The sequence below is a fragment of the Ranitomeya variabilis genome, chromosome 2, assembly GCF_051348905.1.
Source record: "Ranitomeya variabilis isolate aRanVar5 chromosome 2, aRanVar5.hap1, whole genome shotgun sequence".
NCBI lineage: Eukaryota > Metazoa > Chordata > Amphibia > Anura > Dendrobatidae > Ranitomeya > Ranitomeya variabilis.
In genome coordinates, this window is record NC_135233.1 from 232,467,712 (window position 1) to 232,485,295 (window position 17,584).

Here is a 17,584-nt window from a genome sequence, read left to right on the forward strand (position 1 = left end):
CCGGCCTCAGAGGCAGTCTACTACAATAAAGCAATAAGGACATTTCAGGAATGGCTTTACCTATCTTGTTGAGAAGGCTGAGGGGGTCAGCAGTGAATATACAATTAGTGCTGTAACTTAGGGGCATCTTCACTGAGCAGCACAGCATGTCTTCTCACATTTCATAGCAATAAACTATGTCTAAGTCCATCTGTTGTGATCCAGCTTAACTTTTTTTAAGGATTGGATCTTTTTCTAGGGATTTGAATCTGTTAATAGTTTTCAGTTGTCATCATTCTTTATTAACAGTATGTAGCTGTGGGTTAGGGTACCGTCACACAGTGCAATTTTGATCGCTACGACGGCACGATCCGTGACGTCGCAGCGATCGTATGATTATCGCTCCAGCGTCGTAGACTGCGGTCACACGTTGCAATCACGGCGCTGGAGCGATGCCGAGGTCCCCGGGTAACCAGGGTAAACATCGGGTAACTAAGCGCAGGGCCGCGCTTAGTAACCCGATGTTTACCGTGGTTACCAGCGTAAAAGTAAAAAAAAAACAAACCGTACATGCTCACCATCTGATGTCCGTCCGGTCCCTTGCCGTCCGCTTCCTGCTCTGACAGATCCGGCCGTACAGTGAGAGCAGAGTGCAGCGGCGACGTCACCGCTGTGATCTGCTCTCACTTTCCGGCCGGCAGACAGTCAGAGCGGGAAGCGGACGGCAAGGGACCGGACGGACATCAGATGGTGAGCATGTACGTTTTTTTTTTTTTTACTTTTACGCTGGTAACCACGGTAAACATCGGCTTACTAAGCGCGGCCCTGCGCTTAGTTACCCGATGTTTACCCTGGTTACCAGCGAACACATCGCTGGATCGCTGTCACACACAACGATCCAGCGATGTCAGCGGGTGATCAAGCGACGAAAGAAAGTTCCAAACGATCTGCTACGACGTACGATTCTCAGCAGGATCCCTGATCGCTGCTGCGTGTCAGACACTGCGATATCGTAACGATATCGCTAGAACGTCACGAATCGTACCGTCGTAGCGATCAAAATTGCACTGTGTGACGGTACCCTTATATTAGAAATGCAAGAAGTGAGTCACAAACCAACTTTCTTCTAATGACAGTGAAAATATCCTGATATATAATATGCATTACTATGTGTAGTAGGTGTAGTGTACCAGTCACCAGCACATAGACTATAGAGTCTGCAATATCCTGTCAATGCAAGATGTATTCAAGAGGAACACAGTCTACCCGTTCCCTGGTGGTCTAGTGTTATTTGTACCCATTTCATGGTGTCTTAGAGGTACAAGTGCTTCTCACTAAATTAGAATATCATCAAAAAGTTAATTTATTTCAATTCTTCAATACAGAAAGTGAAACTCCTATATTATATAGAGTTATTACATACAGTGTTTATTTCTGTTAATGTTGATGATTATGGCTTACAGGCAATGATAACCCAAAAGTCATTATCTCAGTAAATTAAAATACTTTATAACACCAGCTTGAAAAATGATGTTAAAATCTGAAATGTTGGCCTACTGAAATATATGTTCAGTAAATGCACTCAATACTTGGTCGGGGCTCGTTTTGCATCAATTACTGCATCAATGCGGCGTGGCATGGAGGCGATCAGCCTGTGGCACTGCTGAGGTGTTATGGAAGCCCAGGTTGCTTTGATAGCAGCCTTCAGCTCGTCTGCATTGTTGGGTATGGTGTCTCATCTTCCTCTTGACAATATCCCATAGATTCTCTATGGCGTTAAGGTCAGGCGAGTTTGCTGCCAATCAAGCACAGTGATACTGTTGTTTGTAAACCAGGTATTGGTACTTTTGCAGTGTGGACAGGTGCTAAGTCCTGCTGGAGAATGACATTTCCATCTCCAAAAAGCTTGTCGGCAGAGGGAAGCATGACGTGCTCTAAAATGTCCTAGTAGACGGCTGTGCTGACTTTGGTCTTGATAAAACACAGTGGACCTACACCAGCAGATGACATGGCTCCCCAAACCATCACTGATTGTGGAAACTTCACACTAGACCTCCAGCAGCTTGGATTGTGTGCCTCTCCACTCTTCCTCCAGACTCTGGGACCTTGATTTCCAAATGAAATACAAGATTTACTTTCATCTGAAAACAACACCTTGGACCACTGTGTGAGGCTGGGGTCACACATGGCGTAAGACAATACGCCACGTATTATACGTCCGTACTACGGCCGTAATACGGAGAAATGTTCCCAAAATAGTGATCCGTAGTCAGGGTGTGTCAGCGTATTTTGCGCATGGCATCCTCCGTATGTAATCCGTATGGCATCCGTACTGCGAGATTTTCGCGCAGGCTTGCAAAACCGACATCTAATGGATTTATGTGCTCAAATGTTAGGGAAAACATATATACAGTATATATATATATATATATATATATATATATATATATGTCATTGAGACACATATATATATAGTCTGTATTTAGATTTCATTCAGCGCGATATCTGTGAACAGCCGGTAATTCAATTGCCGGCTTTTCATTTCTCCTGCACAAACCCGACAGGATATGAGACATGGTTTACATACAGTAAACCATCTCATATCCCCCTTTTTTTTTGCATATTCCACACTACTAATGTTAGTAGTGTGTATGTGCAAAATTTCTGCGCTGTAGCTGCTAAAATAAAGGGTTAAATGGCGGAAAAAATTGGCGTGGGCTCCCGCGCAATTTTCTCCGCCAGAGCGGTAAAGCCAGTGACTGAGGGCAGATATTAATAGCCAGGAGAGGGTCCATGGTTATTGGCCCCCCCGTGGCTAAAAACATCTGCCCCCAGCCACCCCAGAAAAGGCACATCTGGAAGATGCGCCTATTCTGGCACTTGGCCACTCTCTTCCCACTCCCTGTAGCGGTGGGATATGGGGTAATGAAGGGTTAATGCCACCTTGCTATTGAAAGGTGACATTAAGCCAGATTAATAATGGAGAGGCGTCAATTATGACACCTCTCCATTATTAATCCAATTGTAGGAAAGGGTTAAAAAACACACACACATGATTGAAAAGTATTTTAATGAAATAAACACAGCGGTTGTTGTAATAATTTATTGTTCTCTCAAATCCATTTGCAGTCCCTCGCTTGGCAACATAATAAACGCACAAGATACATACCTTCTGATGTACTGTCAGGTCCAACGATGTAATCCATCTGAAGGGGTTAACTAATATTACAGGCAGGAGCCCTGCTAAATGCAGCGGTGCTCCGTGCCTGTAATCCCCGGCGAATGAATGAAATGTAGGTCATTGACCTACATTTCATTCATTCGCGGTGAGGCGCCCTCTGGTGGATGTTCTCATGAACTGCAGCCTGGGAACTTTTTCCCACGCTCCAGGTCATATGAGGACATCCACCAGGGGGCGCATCACCGCGACTGAAGGAAATGTAGGTCAATGACCTACATTTCATTCATTCGCCGGGGATTACAGGCACGGAGCACAGCTGCATTTAGCAGGGCTCCTGCCTGTAATATTAGTTAACCCCTTCAGATGGATTACATCGTTGGACCTGACAGTACATCAGAAGGTATGTATCTTGTGCGTTTATTATGTTGCCAAGCGAGGGACTGCAAATGGATTTGAGAGAACAATAAATTATTACAACAACCGCTGTGTTTATTTCATTAAAATACTTTTCAATCATGTGTGTGTGTTTTTTAACCCTTTCCTACAATTGGATTAATAATGGAGAGGTGTCATAATTGACGCCTCTCCATTATTAATCTGGCTTAATGTCACCTTCCAATAGCAAGGTGGCATTAACCCTTCATTACCCCATATCCCACCGCTACAGGGAGTGGGAAGAGAGTGGCCAAGTGCCAGAATAGGCGCATCTTCCAGATGTGCCTTTTCTGGGGTGGCTGGGGGCAGATGTTTGTAGCCACGGGGGGGCCAATAACCATGGACCCTCTCCTGGCTATTAATATCTGCCCTCAGTCACTGGCTTTACCGCTCTGGCGGAGAAAATTGCGCGGGAGCCCACGCCAATTTTTTCCGCCATTTAACCCTTTATTTCAGCAGCTACAGTGCTGAAATTTTGCACATACACACTACTAACATTAGTAGTGTGGAATATGCAAAAAAAAGGGGATATGAGATGGTTTACTGTATGTAAACCATGTCTCATATCCTGTCGGGTTTGTGCAGGAGAAATGAAAAGCCGGCAATTGAATTACCGACTTTTCACTAACAGCGCTGCGTATTTCTCGCAAGTAACACTGCTGGTCCGTGTGGAATCCGTATTTTTCTCGCCCCCATAGACTTTCATTGGCGTATTATTTGCGCAATACGCTGACAAACGCAGCATGCTGCGATTTTGTACGGCCGTAGAACGCCATATAATACTGAACCGTAATATACGGCTAATAGGAGCAGCCCCATTGAGAAGCATTGTGCCGTATGTAATGCGAGTTTTACGTACGTAGTTTTTGCGCTCTTACGTACGTAAAACACGCATGTGTGACCCCAGCCTAACAGTCCAGTTCCTTTTCTCCTTGGCCCAGGTAAGATTCTTCTGGTCTTGTCTATTGGTCATGAGGGGCTTGACACAAGGAATGTGACACTTGTAGCCCATGTCCTGGATATGTCTGTGTGTGGTGGCTCTCGAAGCAAAGACTCCAGTAGCAGTCCACTCCTTGTGAATCTTCCCAGACTTTTTGAATGGCTTTTTCTTAAAGGGAACCTGTCAGCAGATTTTGCCGCTATGAGATGCGGCCACTGCCTTTCAGAGAATATATATTGCATTCTATAATGCTGTTGATAAGCCCCCTGGTCCGACCTGAAAGTGAAGAAAAATAAGTTATATTATACTCACCTGGAGGGGCGTCCTGTGCGTTCCGTCCAATGGGTGTCGCAGTCTGTGTTCGGTGCCTCCCATCTTCTTGCGACACCACCCTCCTGCTTCATCGCTCCCTGCGAGAAATTGCCAAGAAACTGAAGATTTCCTACAATAGTGTGTTCTACTCCCTTCAGAGGAGAGCACAAACAGGCTCTAACCAGAGTAGAAAGAGAAGTGGGAAGCCCCGCTGCACAACTGAGCAACAAAACAAGTACATTAGAGTCTGTAGTTTGTGAAATCGGCGCCTCACGGGTCCTCAACTGGCATCTTCATTAAATAGTACACGCGAAACGTCTACGGTAAAGAGGTGACTCTGGGATGCTGGCCTTCAGGGCAGAGTGGCAAAGAAAAAGCCATACCTGGGACTGGTTCATAAAAGGAGAAGATTAATATGGGCAAATGAACACAGACATTGGACAGAGGAAGATTGGAAAAAAGTGTTATGGACAGACGAATCCAAGTTTGAGGTGTTTGGATCACGCAGAACAGCTGAAAAGATGCTGGAAGAGCGTCTGACGCCATCTGTCAAGCATGGTGGAGGTAATGTGATGGTCTGGGGTTGCTTTGGTGGGAGATTTGTACAAGGTAAAAGGGATATTGAATAAGGAAGGCTATCACTCCATTTTGCAACGCCATGCCATACCCTGTGGACAGCGCTTGATTGGAGCCAATTTCATCCTACAACAGGACAGTGACCCAAAGCACACCTCCAAATTATGCAGGAACTATTTAGGGAAGAAGCAGGCAGCTGGTATTCTATCTGTAATGGAGTGGCCAGCGCAGTCACCAGATCTCAACGCCATTGAGCTGTTGTGGGAGCAGCTTGACCGTATGGTGCAAAAAGTGCCCATCAAGCCAAACCAACTTGTGGGAGGGGATTCTGGAAGCATGGGGGGAAATTTCTCCAGATTACCTCAGCAAATTAACTGCTAGAATGCCAACTGTCTGCAATGCTGTAATTGCTGCAAAGGGAGCATTCTTTGACGAAAGCAAAGTTTGAAGGAGAAAATTATTATTTAAAAAAAAAAAAATCCTTTTTTTTTCGAACCTTGTCAATGTCTGGACTATATTTTACATTCATTTGGCAACTCATTTGAATAATAAAAGTACGAGTTTTCATGGAAAACACAAAATTGTCTGGGTGACACTAAACTTTTGAACGGTAGTGTATATAAAGGGTTAAAAAACAATATACCTCTGATATCCCGCACTGACAATGGCTCTGGAATATAATATATCTCAGGACAAGTGATGAGTCATTCATAAAGAAACCAAATAAGAGGATTTGTGGTGACAACCTCCCTCTGTCCTGACAATGGGGCTTGTAACATGACTGTATCTATTCAAATACTGTCCACGGACTGAGGGATATTTTCTTATCAGGTGTTTCCACTATAAAAAGTCTCTTGATCCTATCTATATATTCCCTGGGAGCATCTGCAGTAAATATCAGGGGCCACAGGGTCCCCGATGTGTAGTCAGCACACACTGTGACCAAACATCCCAGCATTGGTCATCAGAGAAACATCTGATGACCTGACCGCAGCAACCAATCACAGGCTGCAGTGTTGTGTGATGTCTGAACAAAATATGAATTAGTGATGAGCGAATGTGCTCAGATAAGGCGTTATCTGAGCATGCTCAGGTGCTAACCAAGTGTCTTCATCGTGCTCGAAAAATACATTTGAGTCCCCGTGTCTGCATGTCTCACGGCTGCTAAGATAGCCGCATCACATGCAGGGATCACCTAGCAAACAGGCAATCCCTGCACGTGTTGCGGCTGTCGAACAGCTGCGAGGTGTGCAGCCACTGGGACTCGAACATATTTATAGAGCACACCAAATACACTCGGTTAGCACACGAGCTGGGATAACACCTTTTCTGAGCGTGTTCACACATCACTAGTGGGAATCGCTTCCCGAGCAGTAGACCTCCAGACAATCCAGGGTAGGATGCACGGGGCAGCTGGAAGGTGAATGTGTCGGCGTTTTTTATTTTAAAAGCGTCCATGCCTAAAATGTTTTTTTCTCTCTACATTGGAAAACTCCTTTAAAACCGCTATACACATGACAAGTATATTAGCCAAATCCAATATATTGTGAATTGGGGCCCCTACAGGCAAATGTCGGGGGATAAGAATCAGGGGATTAACAATTTAAAAATGTCCGCTCCTTTTGTGCTTCGTAGATGCACCACCTCAGGAGTCCTGCTTATTGCTCCCTTCCTAATAAGTACACATGTACGCTCAGCTGAGCCGAGCATGCATGTGTATGGAGGGGAGGGGAAAGATAGCAGTCAGCTGGATGATGAATACCAAGCAATGCAGCAAGATTTTACTATTAAGACAGAACCACAAATAATGGGATTAGATACACACCTCAGCCGACAGTATCACACAGGACAGGATTAGATACACAGCTCAGCAGACAGTGTTATACATGACAGGATTAGATACACAGCTCAGCAGGCAGTGTTATACATGACAGGATTAGATACACAGCTCAGCAGACAGTATCACAAATAATGGGATTAGATACACACCTCAGCCGACAGTATCACACAGAACAGGATTAGATACACAACTCAGCAGACAGTGTTATACATGACAGGATTAGATACATGGTTCAGCAGTCAGTATCACACAGAATAGGATTAGATATTCAGCTTAGGAGACGGTATCACCCAGGATAGGATTAGATACACAGCTCAGCATACAATATCACACAGCATACGATTAGATATATAGCTCAGCAGACAGTATTATACATGACAGGATTAGATACATGGCTCAGAAGACAGTATAACACAGGACAGGATTAGATACTCAGCTTAGCAATCGGTATCACACAGGATAGGATTAGATACACAGCTCAGCAGACAGTATCACACAGGATAGGATTAGATATATAGCTCAGCAGACAGTATCACATGCTGAATGTGAGGTAAATACTAGTGATTGTTTCTATAGATCTGATGGTAAAAAAAAAAAAAAGCAGCAGTAGTGTTCACCGCCACAGGTCAGAAAATGAACTTACATTTATAGTATGAACGTCACTATTAGGCCATGTTCACACGTTCAGTATTTGGTCAGTATTTTATATCACTACTTGTAAGTCAAACCAGGAGTGGGTGATAATACAGGAGTGATGACGTGTTTCTATTATACTTTTCCTCTGATTGTTCCACTCCTGATTTTGGCTTACAAATACTGATGTAAAATACTGACCAAATACTGAACGTGGCCTAAGGCTGCCGTCACACTAGCAGTATTTGGTCAGTATTTTACATCAGTATTTGGAAGCCAAAACCAGGAGTGGGTGATAAATGCAGAAGTGGTGCATATGTTTCTATTATACTTTTCCTCTAATTGTTCCACTGCTGGTTTTGGCTTACAAATACTGATGTAAAATACTGACCAAATACTGCTAGTGTGACGGCAGCCTAAGGCTGTGAGCCATCGCTGTACACTACACCTGCATGACTGGCGCCCTATACCCGTTTTATGCATGTGTAATTCTAATACTAGGGGACCACCCCCTCCATGGATTGGTATAGGGTGCGAGTGTGTCATCAGTAATTTGCACCTGTGTTGCCTCCACAGGACAGCTGCGATTTGTAGTGCATTAGTTTTCTGCCCTGTGTTGGTAATATAGTGGCTGCTGCATTTTTATTTTTTTTTTCCCCTCTCCTTCCTGGTTTGTATTTTATTTTTTGGGTGTTCGTTTGCTGTGTTAGAGCTGGTGCTGAGCAGACTGAGGACTGCAGATCAGTGGTAATAAGGAAGTTTCCTCCACCTCTTGCTCACTTTCCCCTGGGTGACCATGGTGCGAGGCTGGGAGTCCTGTAGCCTGGATCCTCCCTGTCAGTAGCGGTGTCTGCTCGGAGAGGTAATCTTACATTATACTGTTATTGTAGCTCATATCTGATTTTGCAGTTGCTGTACCACTCCCTGCTGCAGAATATAAGGCTGTGTTCAGCATTTCCTCCTGACCCTACATGAGCAGCAAACTGTTCCCTATTCTGAGTGTAATGATTGCGTTACCATATGCATGACTTGGGGTGTGGGGCTGGTGTAGTCCCCCTGATGCCCCAATACGCTTGTATTGTGCCGGGCACCAGTGCTCTCTTGTTCATCTGCACAAAGTTCTCCAATTAATGCCTCATTTAGCAGGCTCTATAAGTCTAAGGTTACATGGTGACTTTGGACACAATACAGGTAAGGGGGCTAAAGATCGCTGTAAGCTGCTGCTACATTGTAGTGTAATGCGGTGCACGGAGTCACCTTGCAATCTGCAGGTACTGTGAAGTGTGAACCTGTTGAATTTTTTGCGACTTTTCGCAGTTTCTTCTCCCTGTTGATTGCAATCCAATTCCTCTGTGATATAGCCGCTGTGTACAGCCATCTCTGGTCACACAACCGGTGTCATCCCAGCCTAAGCGTCTGTCTCGGGTGCACCCTCTAGTGTGTTTCATCAGGTACCCTTTCAGGGTATTGGGGTATCTAAGCTATCATGTTTGACAGTCTGCTTAGCCACTGTATCAAAGCTTGGTGTGTGACGGCTGCTCATCTGTGCATCTAATCCAACTGAGTGTGCCACATATGCTAAAATGCTATATCTAAGTCTATTGTGTGATCCTGTCTGCTGAGCTGTATCTAATCCCGTCATGTGACCCTGTCCTGATCTGTGTATTCCATCATGTGATACAGCAGCTCTGCAGACTATCTGAGCACACAGAACCACACGGCACTACATGGGAGATCTGCCTCATCCATGGAGCCGTGCAGTCATGATCACTTTATCCTAACAAGGCGTGTCTTTTCTTTTCAAGATATGACTTTGGTCATGAGCAGAAGTAGTCAGAGGTTGTGACCAGAAGACACATTAGTGTGGAGAGGCCGGTTACTACAAGTAAGTAATGCAGAGGACTTCGCCTATTAGAGGACAGGAAAAATGTTGCATTCAGGGAGCAATCCATCCAGTTTAGAGGAGGTTCTTATTTGGGACCTATATCAATCAAAATATAAAGAAAAGGGGGGTGGAATGCCAGAAAGGGTTAAATATTATTATACATCTTTATTGAAATAGAATATAAAGAGAACCAAACAAGCATGAAATAAAAATTAGACAAAAGGTAGGTATGGATGCAGTAAATGGCAACAATGATAATAAAGGTCTCTAAATACATGTACAGTAATGGACATGGATTACAGATAGTATAGTGAGTTTGCTCATGCTTGTTGTGCTTGTCTACATCTGCCCCTTTCACATGTAAAGCACCATGGAATAAATGGCGCTATAAAATGTATAATAATCATAAAATTTCTGTACCTGGAACCAATCATTTGTACAAAGATGGTAACAATCAGGTAGTTGAAAAAGAGAATGTAAGTACACGGAAGTCAGATTGTGTCTCTAAGAGCACTATTGTCAGTGTATACATGGGGGAGGGAAGTTCCCGCTATCTGAGAAAAATGAGAATGCAAAAATAAGGTGAAGAAAAGAGCCTAATCCGGGGATGTCTGACTGATGACTATTTATATCTATGCAATATGGCTTTTATTCCTTTAGCCACTTACTTTGGTTGCTGGGATGTCTATGATTTCTATTTATTCACCTAGTCAATTTACCAGGTCTGTTTTCATCGGCCTATGTAGCCTCTGTCTTGGCAACATGTGTTAATTCTATCAACCTTATTTCTGTATTCTCATTTTTCTCAGCTGTTTTTTTTCTCCTCCATGTATACACTGACAATTTTGCCCTTATTTAGTGACACATAATCTGACTTTCATGTATTTATTTACATTTTCTTAACCTTCTTAAACTAGCTGATTGTTACCGTCTTTGTACAAATTACAGGCCTCCATGTACAACTATTTTTATATTGCTTTTTATCTGTAATGAACTTGCTCATGTCAGAAGTCCATTACTGTACATGTATTTACAGACCTTTATTATTGTAGCTAATAACTGCATCCATACCCACCTCTTTTGCCTTGTTTTATTAATAAAGATTTATTATATTTACCCCACTGTCTGGCATTTTTCTCTTCATTATATTTTAATTGCACCAATGCCTTAGGACGGTTTATTTTGTTGTTTGCTTGCTCTAGAGATCTAACCTCGATTAGCAAAAGAGAACTGCTATAAAGTGTCCCCGACTCTGGAGGACCCAGCATATCTGTGCATTTCTAAGGCTACGTTCACACGATCCTTTTTTTTGGTCCTTTTTTTTCAGGTCCTGTTTTGGAAAATCCGCAGTGCAAAACTGCACTGCTGATTTTCCGACTGTTTCTTCTGCGGATTCCTCTGCGGGTTTTCAACAGCACTTTCCTATTGGTGCATGTTGAAAACAGGAGCGGAATCCGCAGAAAGAATAGACATGGTCCTTCTTTTTTTCCACAGAAAATCCGCGCGGATTTTCCAGGGGAAAAAAGGATCGTCGGCACAGCGGGTTTTGTTTTCCATTGGGTTACATTGTACTGTAACCTGCATGGAAAAAGGATGCGGATCCGCAGCTGCAATTCCGCTGCGGATCCGCAGCAAAAACCGCACCGTGTGAACATGGCCTTATACTTTTCATTGCCTTTTTTTTTTTTCCATGGACTGTCATTCTTAATAACACCTGTGGTGGCGCTGCAAGGAAATTGAACAGTTGCTGCCAAGTTCCATTATTGATCACTGAGGATTCTAACACAGAAACACCCTGTGATCCAGGGGTGGGCATACTGTATATGCAACCTGTCTAGGCGACTTTTTACTACCTTTTCATTTCATGGCTCGCAATTACTGATGAATTTTTAGAAGGGAAAGGGAGGTGATTGCAACCGGACAGTGTTGGCTCCTTTCAGCTTATTCTTGCAGGACTCTTCTAATTATAAAGTATTAACGAATACCAAGACCCCCTTTTTAAAGCGGTAGTACAACCTCTGCAAAAATCTGGATGTACCTCAGGCAATCAATAATGGATATCCATTGCTTCCTACCCAGATGCAGAGCAATGCAGTGGCCAGCGGTGCCTCCACAGAGGGTTGTAGAGGCTAAGCAGCCATGGATCATGCCCCATTGTGTGTGAGGAGGTCTTTCTCATGCTGAATCTTCCATTCATATCAGGAAGGTGACTTGGGAGCCGTTCGTGCTTTTATAAAAACACAAGCAGACAATGTGTCTTCACTTCTCTTTCCGAATGCGAAGTGCTGGTATTGCGAGATAGCGAAGTGTCGGGTTATTATCTGCACCTATCACAAATGGAAATGCATGGCCAATGTCTCACTTCCCGTTTCTGCAAAACTGGATGTCTGCAGTCAGGCACAATGTATGAACTTCACATGGAGTAGGTGCACTTATCACAAGCCTGTATTGGGGAGATACTATTGTTGCAGCTGTAGTAAAATCTTATCTGTTCCTCTAGGGGCAGATAGCCTGACATAAGGGCAAAATAACAGGGTATGAAGAAAGAGCCCATAGACTAGTATAGTCTGCCCAAAATATGAATAGTTTATTTGTCACACAATAAATACATCTTTTCATTAAAAAAGGAATGAATAGAAGCCTAAACAAGAGAAGCCCAGAATTAATATACCAAACCAACTGAATGTGCAATATAAAAGAATGTGCTGCAGAGTGGACCCTAGAGAATTATTTAAACATGTATCCCGTAAATGGAACAAATGCCACAACATTCTGTTAAAAAAAAAAAATCCATACATGCAGACTTGTATCTTGGTTGATACTCAGAATGTTCCGGTTGCCCCCAAAGCATGTTTCGCCCTTCTTCGTCAGGGAGTGTGTGTTGGGGAGGGGACAGCTGAGTTTTCATCAGATTACACCAATGGCACCATACGGGGGGAGTGTCACACAGGAAGGTTCCTATTGCCCATAGTGGTAAGGTAGAAAGGTGCATGTGTTGCCGACATCATCCCCGATGAATTATGGTACTTCAGTTCACCTTTTTGTGTAATCTGATAAAAACCCAGCTGTCCCCTCCCCAACATATACACCCTGACCAAGAAGGATGAAACATGAGTTGGGGATATGCTGAACACCAGACAGTATGTAAGTTCGCAGATTGTTGTGGTATTTGTTCCACTTACGGGATACCTTTTGTAAATAACTAGTTGGCCCGTGTGAAACTTTCGCACATAGGGCATGTTCCGCATAATAGACCCTTACATTGTATATTCATGCTGTGCTTTCACCACTATGCTTTTTATTCATTCATTCTGTTTTTGTTTTTTTTTACAAATAATGTGCACTATTTACTGTTACTTAAATAATTTAATTTGGGGCATAGTACTCTCGTCTCAGGGCTCTTTCTTTATGCCCTATTGCTCTTTCTTGAAGCTTTATCTTTGCATTAGAGTTCACCTGCACCTAGTCATTTTTAGTATATCCGAGTTGGGATAAACTATTTTGCTTTCAAACAAGTTTTTTATGTGTAGTTGGTTGTTTTGTTTTTTTTTAAATCCCTTTAAACTAATGTGGTGGCTTGTTGTTTTTTTTGTTTTTTTGTTTTTTTTACTTTTATAGCTCCCCTCTCTTGACTATTCTTAAAACTGGAAACCACTACTAACTAACGAATGGATGGGATGGAACCGATCTCAGAGGCCCCTGCCCCAGGACACAAGATATCTCTGGTCTATCCTATACGGGCAGCCATCCGAATGCGCCGAAAGATCCGCAACTTGAAGAAAAATCATCTGCAGCTTGACTTGTCTGGCAGAAAATCTGCGGATGGTACAAAATCCACCTTACTTCGAGGACAGTTCTCCACAGACAGTAAATCCCAATCTAGCTTAGATGCCCCCAAAGTTTTTAATTTCGATACTCCAACACTAGAGCAAGTTGCACTGAGCAACTTAAAACGTAAGAAGAAGCGCAAGAAGTCCAGACCGGTGCTCTATCCGGGAAATGGTAAAAAATATCTACCCATAGAACATAAGAGTAAGGCGAAACGTTGCCTCATCCTCTTTATCGGGATCGTTTGCTTCCAAATCCTAAACGCTATTGAGAATTTGGACGATAACGTTCTAAAATACGAACTGGACGGACTGGAGAAAACTATGCAAAGGGAGGTGTTCGGGCAAAAACTTGCTATTGATAAAATAACAGACCTGCTGAAAGACTACTTGGCCACACACTGGCATAATAAACCATTGGTAATCTCCATGAATGGACCTAGTGGAGTTGGCAAGAGCCACATGGGACGAATACTAGCCAAACACTTCCGATCGGTCATGGAAAGTGATTTTGTTCTCCAATATTACGTGATGCACAACTGTCCCAATGAAAGCGACATTGCTACTTGTGAGACTGAGCTCTCTAACATGATATCAGATATGGTCACTCGGGCAGAAAATGAGGAGAAAATACCAGTATTCATATTTGATGAAATGGAGCTCATGCCACCATCTCTGTTGGATACGTTGCATGGTTACTTCAAACTAAACCAAAGTAATGAGTACCTAAATGCCATCTATATCCTAATTGGCAACATCGGAGGCAACGAGGTGACAAAATATTTTCTAAAGAATGTCTCCAGTGACTTCTTAAATGTCCCTCAAGAACTTCACAGCATAATACAGTCTTCCTTGAGGCAGCATCATGGCATCTGGGATGTTGCTGAAATTGTCCCTTTCACGCTTCTGGAAAAGAGTCATATTGCAAATTGTTTCCTGGATGAATTGTTACGGGAAGGGTTTTACCCTGATAATAGCAACATCGAGAACCTGGCAGGGCAGCTAAAATATTACACCATACGTGACAAGCAATATTCCATCACTGGCTGTAAGCAGGTTGTAGCTAAGGTGAATCTTCTACACCCGTACACATGAAACAGCGAGAATCCCTATCAGAAATTGTCAGTCGTGGCTCTGATAATGGTGATCCTAGTAGAATGAATGGTATGCAAAAATGATCACTCAATTTATGGAGTTTCTTGAAGAGAAATAGTTTCCAAGGAGAGATTATTCAAAATAATGAATAAGCCAAATGAAAGGCAATGACTTCTTTTAAAATAGTGAAGTGTGACTGTCATTTTACTTTTATTTTTTTAATGTATGCAAGTAAAATTAGACATGTTCCAATTTTGGATTTTTTAAATTCAATTAAAGTCTTTGGATTGTTTATTTGGGGAGATCTACTTCTTTGTTTGCCTATTAGTTTAACCTCAGATACAAGTCAACTGTACGGTGAAGTTGGCCGAGCGTGCATGTGTTCTCAATGACAAACCAGGCTCTTGAGCTGCCACATCCATGTGGTCAAAAAATTTAAGCTAAATGAGGCAGAAATATGTAGTAATGAATGGAAACATGATAATGTAATCTGGTGTACTACTCATACTGCCACAGCGGGCTAAATAGCATCCACATACTAGTCCTCAGGTCTGTCTATGGAGTTTTTAAGGCACCTATGTCACTCAAAGTATCTTGATACAACTAGTTTCCTAACACCTTTTGGTAGGGTCAGAAGTAATATTGCAATTTTTGGACAACCGCATGACCAGTTCCACTAGGTAATTTGCTCTGTTCCATAACCATTCTGAAGTCATCACCAACTTTCTTATAGGGCTGGGCATACGCAAACCACTCCATGTCACCATACCATAATACATACCTTGCAGGTCCTCTCATTGACACATGAATGTTTCAGATAATTAGATATTAGCTATTTGGGCAAGTCAGAAACAATGGCAGATAAGCCTCCTTGTTCAGTGTAATAAAGCTTATAAATCTTAAAATAGACATATATACAGTGGAAACTAGAAGCTTTAATACAATATATATATATATATATATATATATCATCTTCCAATCTCTTCATACCAGGCACTGTCCTCCCTCCCTCACTGCATCTAGTTCACTCTCTGACTTTGAACCAGTTACAGAAGAAGAAGTAAGCAGGCTCCTTGCATCTTCTCGCCCGACCACTTGCACCAGTGACCCCATTCCGTCACATCTCCTCCAGTCCCTTTCCCCGGCTGTCACCTCTCACATAACAAAAATATTCAACCTTTCCCTCACTTCCGGTATTTTTCCCTCCTCATTTAAGCATGAGATCATACATCCATTACTTTAAAAAACCCTCCCTCGACCAAAACTGTGCCGCTAATTATAGACCTGTCTCTAATCTTCCCTTTATCTCTAAACTCCTGGAACGCCTGGTCCACTCCCGTCTTACCCGCTATCTCTCAGATAACTCTCTTCTCGACCCTCTTCAATCTGGCTTCCGCTCTTTACACTCTACTGAAACTGCCCTCACTAAAGTCTCTAATGACCTACTAACAGCTAAATCTAATGGTCACTACTCCATTCTAATTCTCTTGGATCTTTCTGCAGCATTTGACACTGTGGATCATCAGCTCCTCCTCACTATGCTCCGCTCCATCAGCATCAAGGACACCGTTCTCTCTTGGTTCTCCTCCTATCTCTCTGACCGATCCTTCACTGTATGTTTTGCTGGTTCCTCCTCCTCTCCCCTTCCCCTTACTGTTGGGGTTCCTCAAGGATCAGTCCTAGGCCCCCTCCTCTTCTCTTTGTATACTGCCCCTATTGGACAAACAATCAGTAGATTTGGTTTCCAGTACCATCTCTATGCTGACGACACCCAATTATACACATCTTCTCCTGCTTTCACTCCGACCTTCTTAGAAAACACCAGTGATTGTCTTACCGCTGTCTCTAACATCATGTCCTCCCTCTATCTGAAACTGAACCTGTCAAAAACTGAACTCGTGTTCTCTCCCTCTACTAACCTACCTTTGCCTGACATTGCCATCTCCGTGTGCGGTTCCACCATTACTCCCAAGCAACATGCCCGCTGCCTTGGGGTCATCCTTGATTCCGAGCGTTCATTCACCCCCCACATCCGATCACTGGCTTGCTCTTCTTATCTGCATCTCAAAAATATTTCTAGAATTCGCCCGTTTCTTACTTTCGACTCTGCAAAAACTCTTACTGTCTCACTTATTCATTCTCGTCTGGACTATTGTAACTCTTTACTAATCGGCCTCCCTCTTACCAAACTCTCCCCGCTCCAATCTGTCCTGAATGCTGCAGCCAGGATCATATTCCTCACCAACCGTTACACCGATGCCTCTACCTTGTGCCAGTCATTACACTGGCTACCCATCCACTCCAGAATCCAGTACAAAACTACTACCCTCATCCACAAAGCACTCCATGGCTCAGCACCACCCTACATCTCCTCTCTGGTCTCAGTCTACCACCCTACCAGTGCCCTCCGCTCCGCTAATGACCTCAGGTTAGCATCCTCAATAATCAGAACCTCCCATTCCCGTCTCCAAGACTTTACACGTGCTGCGCCGATTCTTTGGAATTTACTACCTAGGTTAATACGATTAATCCCCAATCCCCACAGTTTTAAGCGTGCCCTAAAAACGCATTTGTTCAGACTGGCCTACCGCCTCAACGCATTAACCTAACTATCCCTGTGTGGCCTCATAAAAAAAAAAAAAAGGTTCCTCGCATCATGTTCTCATACACTTTATGCAGTCAATAGCCTCTGTGTCTGTACTGCTACATACTTAGGCAGTTAACTGGTTCATGCAGCTTTACATGAACAGCCGAGCCTTACACTATGGCTGGTCCAAATAACTGAAGCAATTGTTACCATCCACCTCTCGTGTCTCCCCTTTTCCTCATAGTTTGTAAGCTTGCGAGCAGGGCCCTCATTCCTCCTGGTATCTGTTTTGAA

The 17,584-nt window shown here is 43.2% G+C and overlaps 1 protein-coding gene across 3 annotated transcripts in view; it reads left to right on the forward strand.

Annotated features, from left to right (window-relative positions):
- The window catches only part of TOR4A (torsin family 4 member A), a 55,493-nt gene extending 40,498 nt beyond the window's left edge, over nt 1-14,995 (forward strand). The window contains exons 1-3 of one of the 3 annotated variants that reach the window (XM_077284007.1): nt 8,316-8,758; nt 9,702-9,781; nt 13,400-14,995. In XM_077284007.1, the coding sequence (XP_077140122.1) occupies nt 13,450-14,703 (1,254 nt within the window). In that variant the 5' untranslated portion in view covers nt 8,316-8,758; nt 9,702-9,781; nt 13,400-13,449 and the 3' untranslated portion in view covers nt 14,704-14,995. Of the gene's footprint in view, nt 1-8,315; nt 8,759-8,859; nt 9,088-9,701; nt 9,782-13,399 lie in introns of those variants that run through there. The other 2 variants (XM_077284009.1, XM_077284008.1) reach the window with 2 other exon arrangements.
- The last annotated feature ends 2,589 nt before the right edge of the window (nt 14,996-17,584 follow it).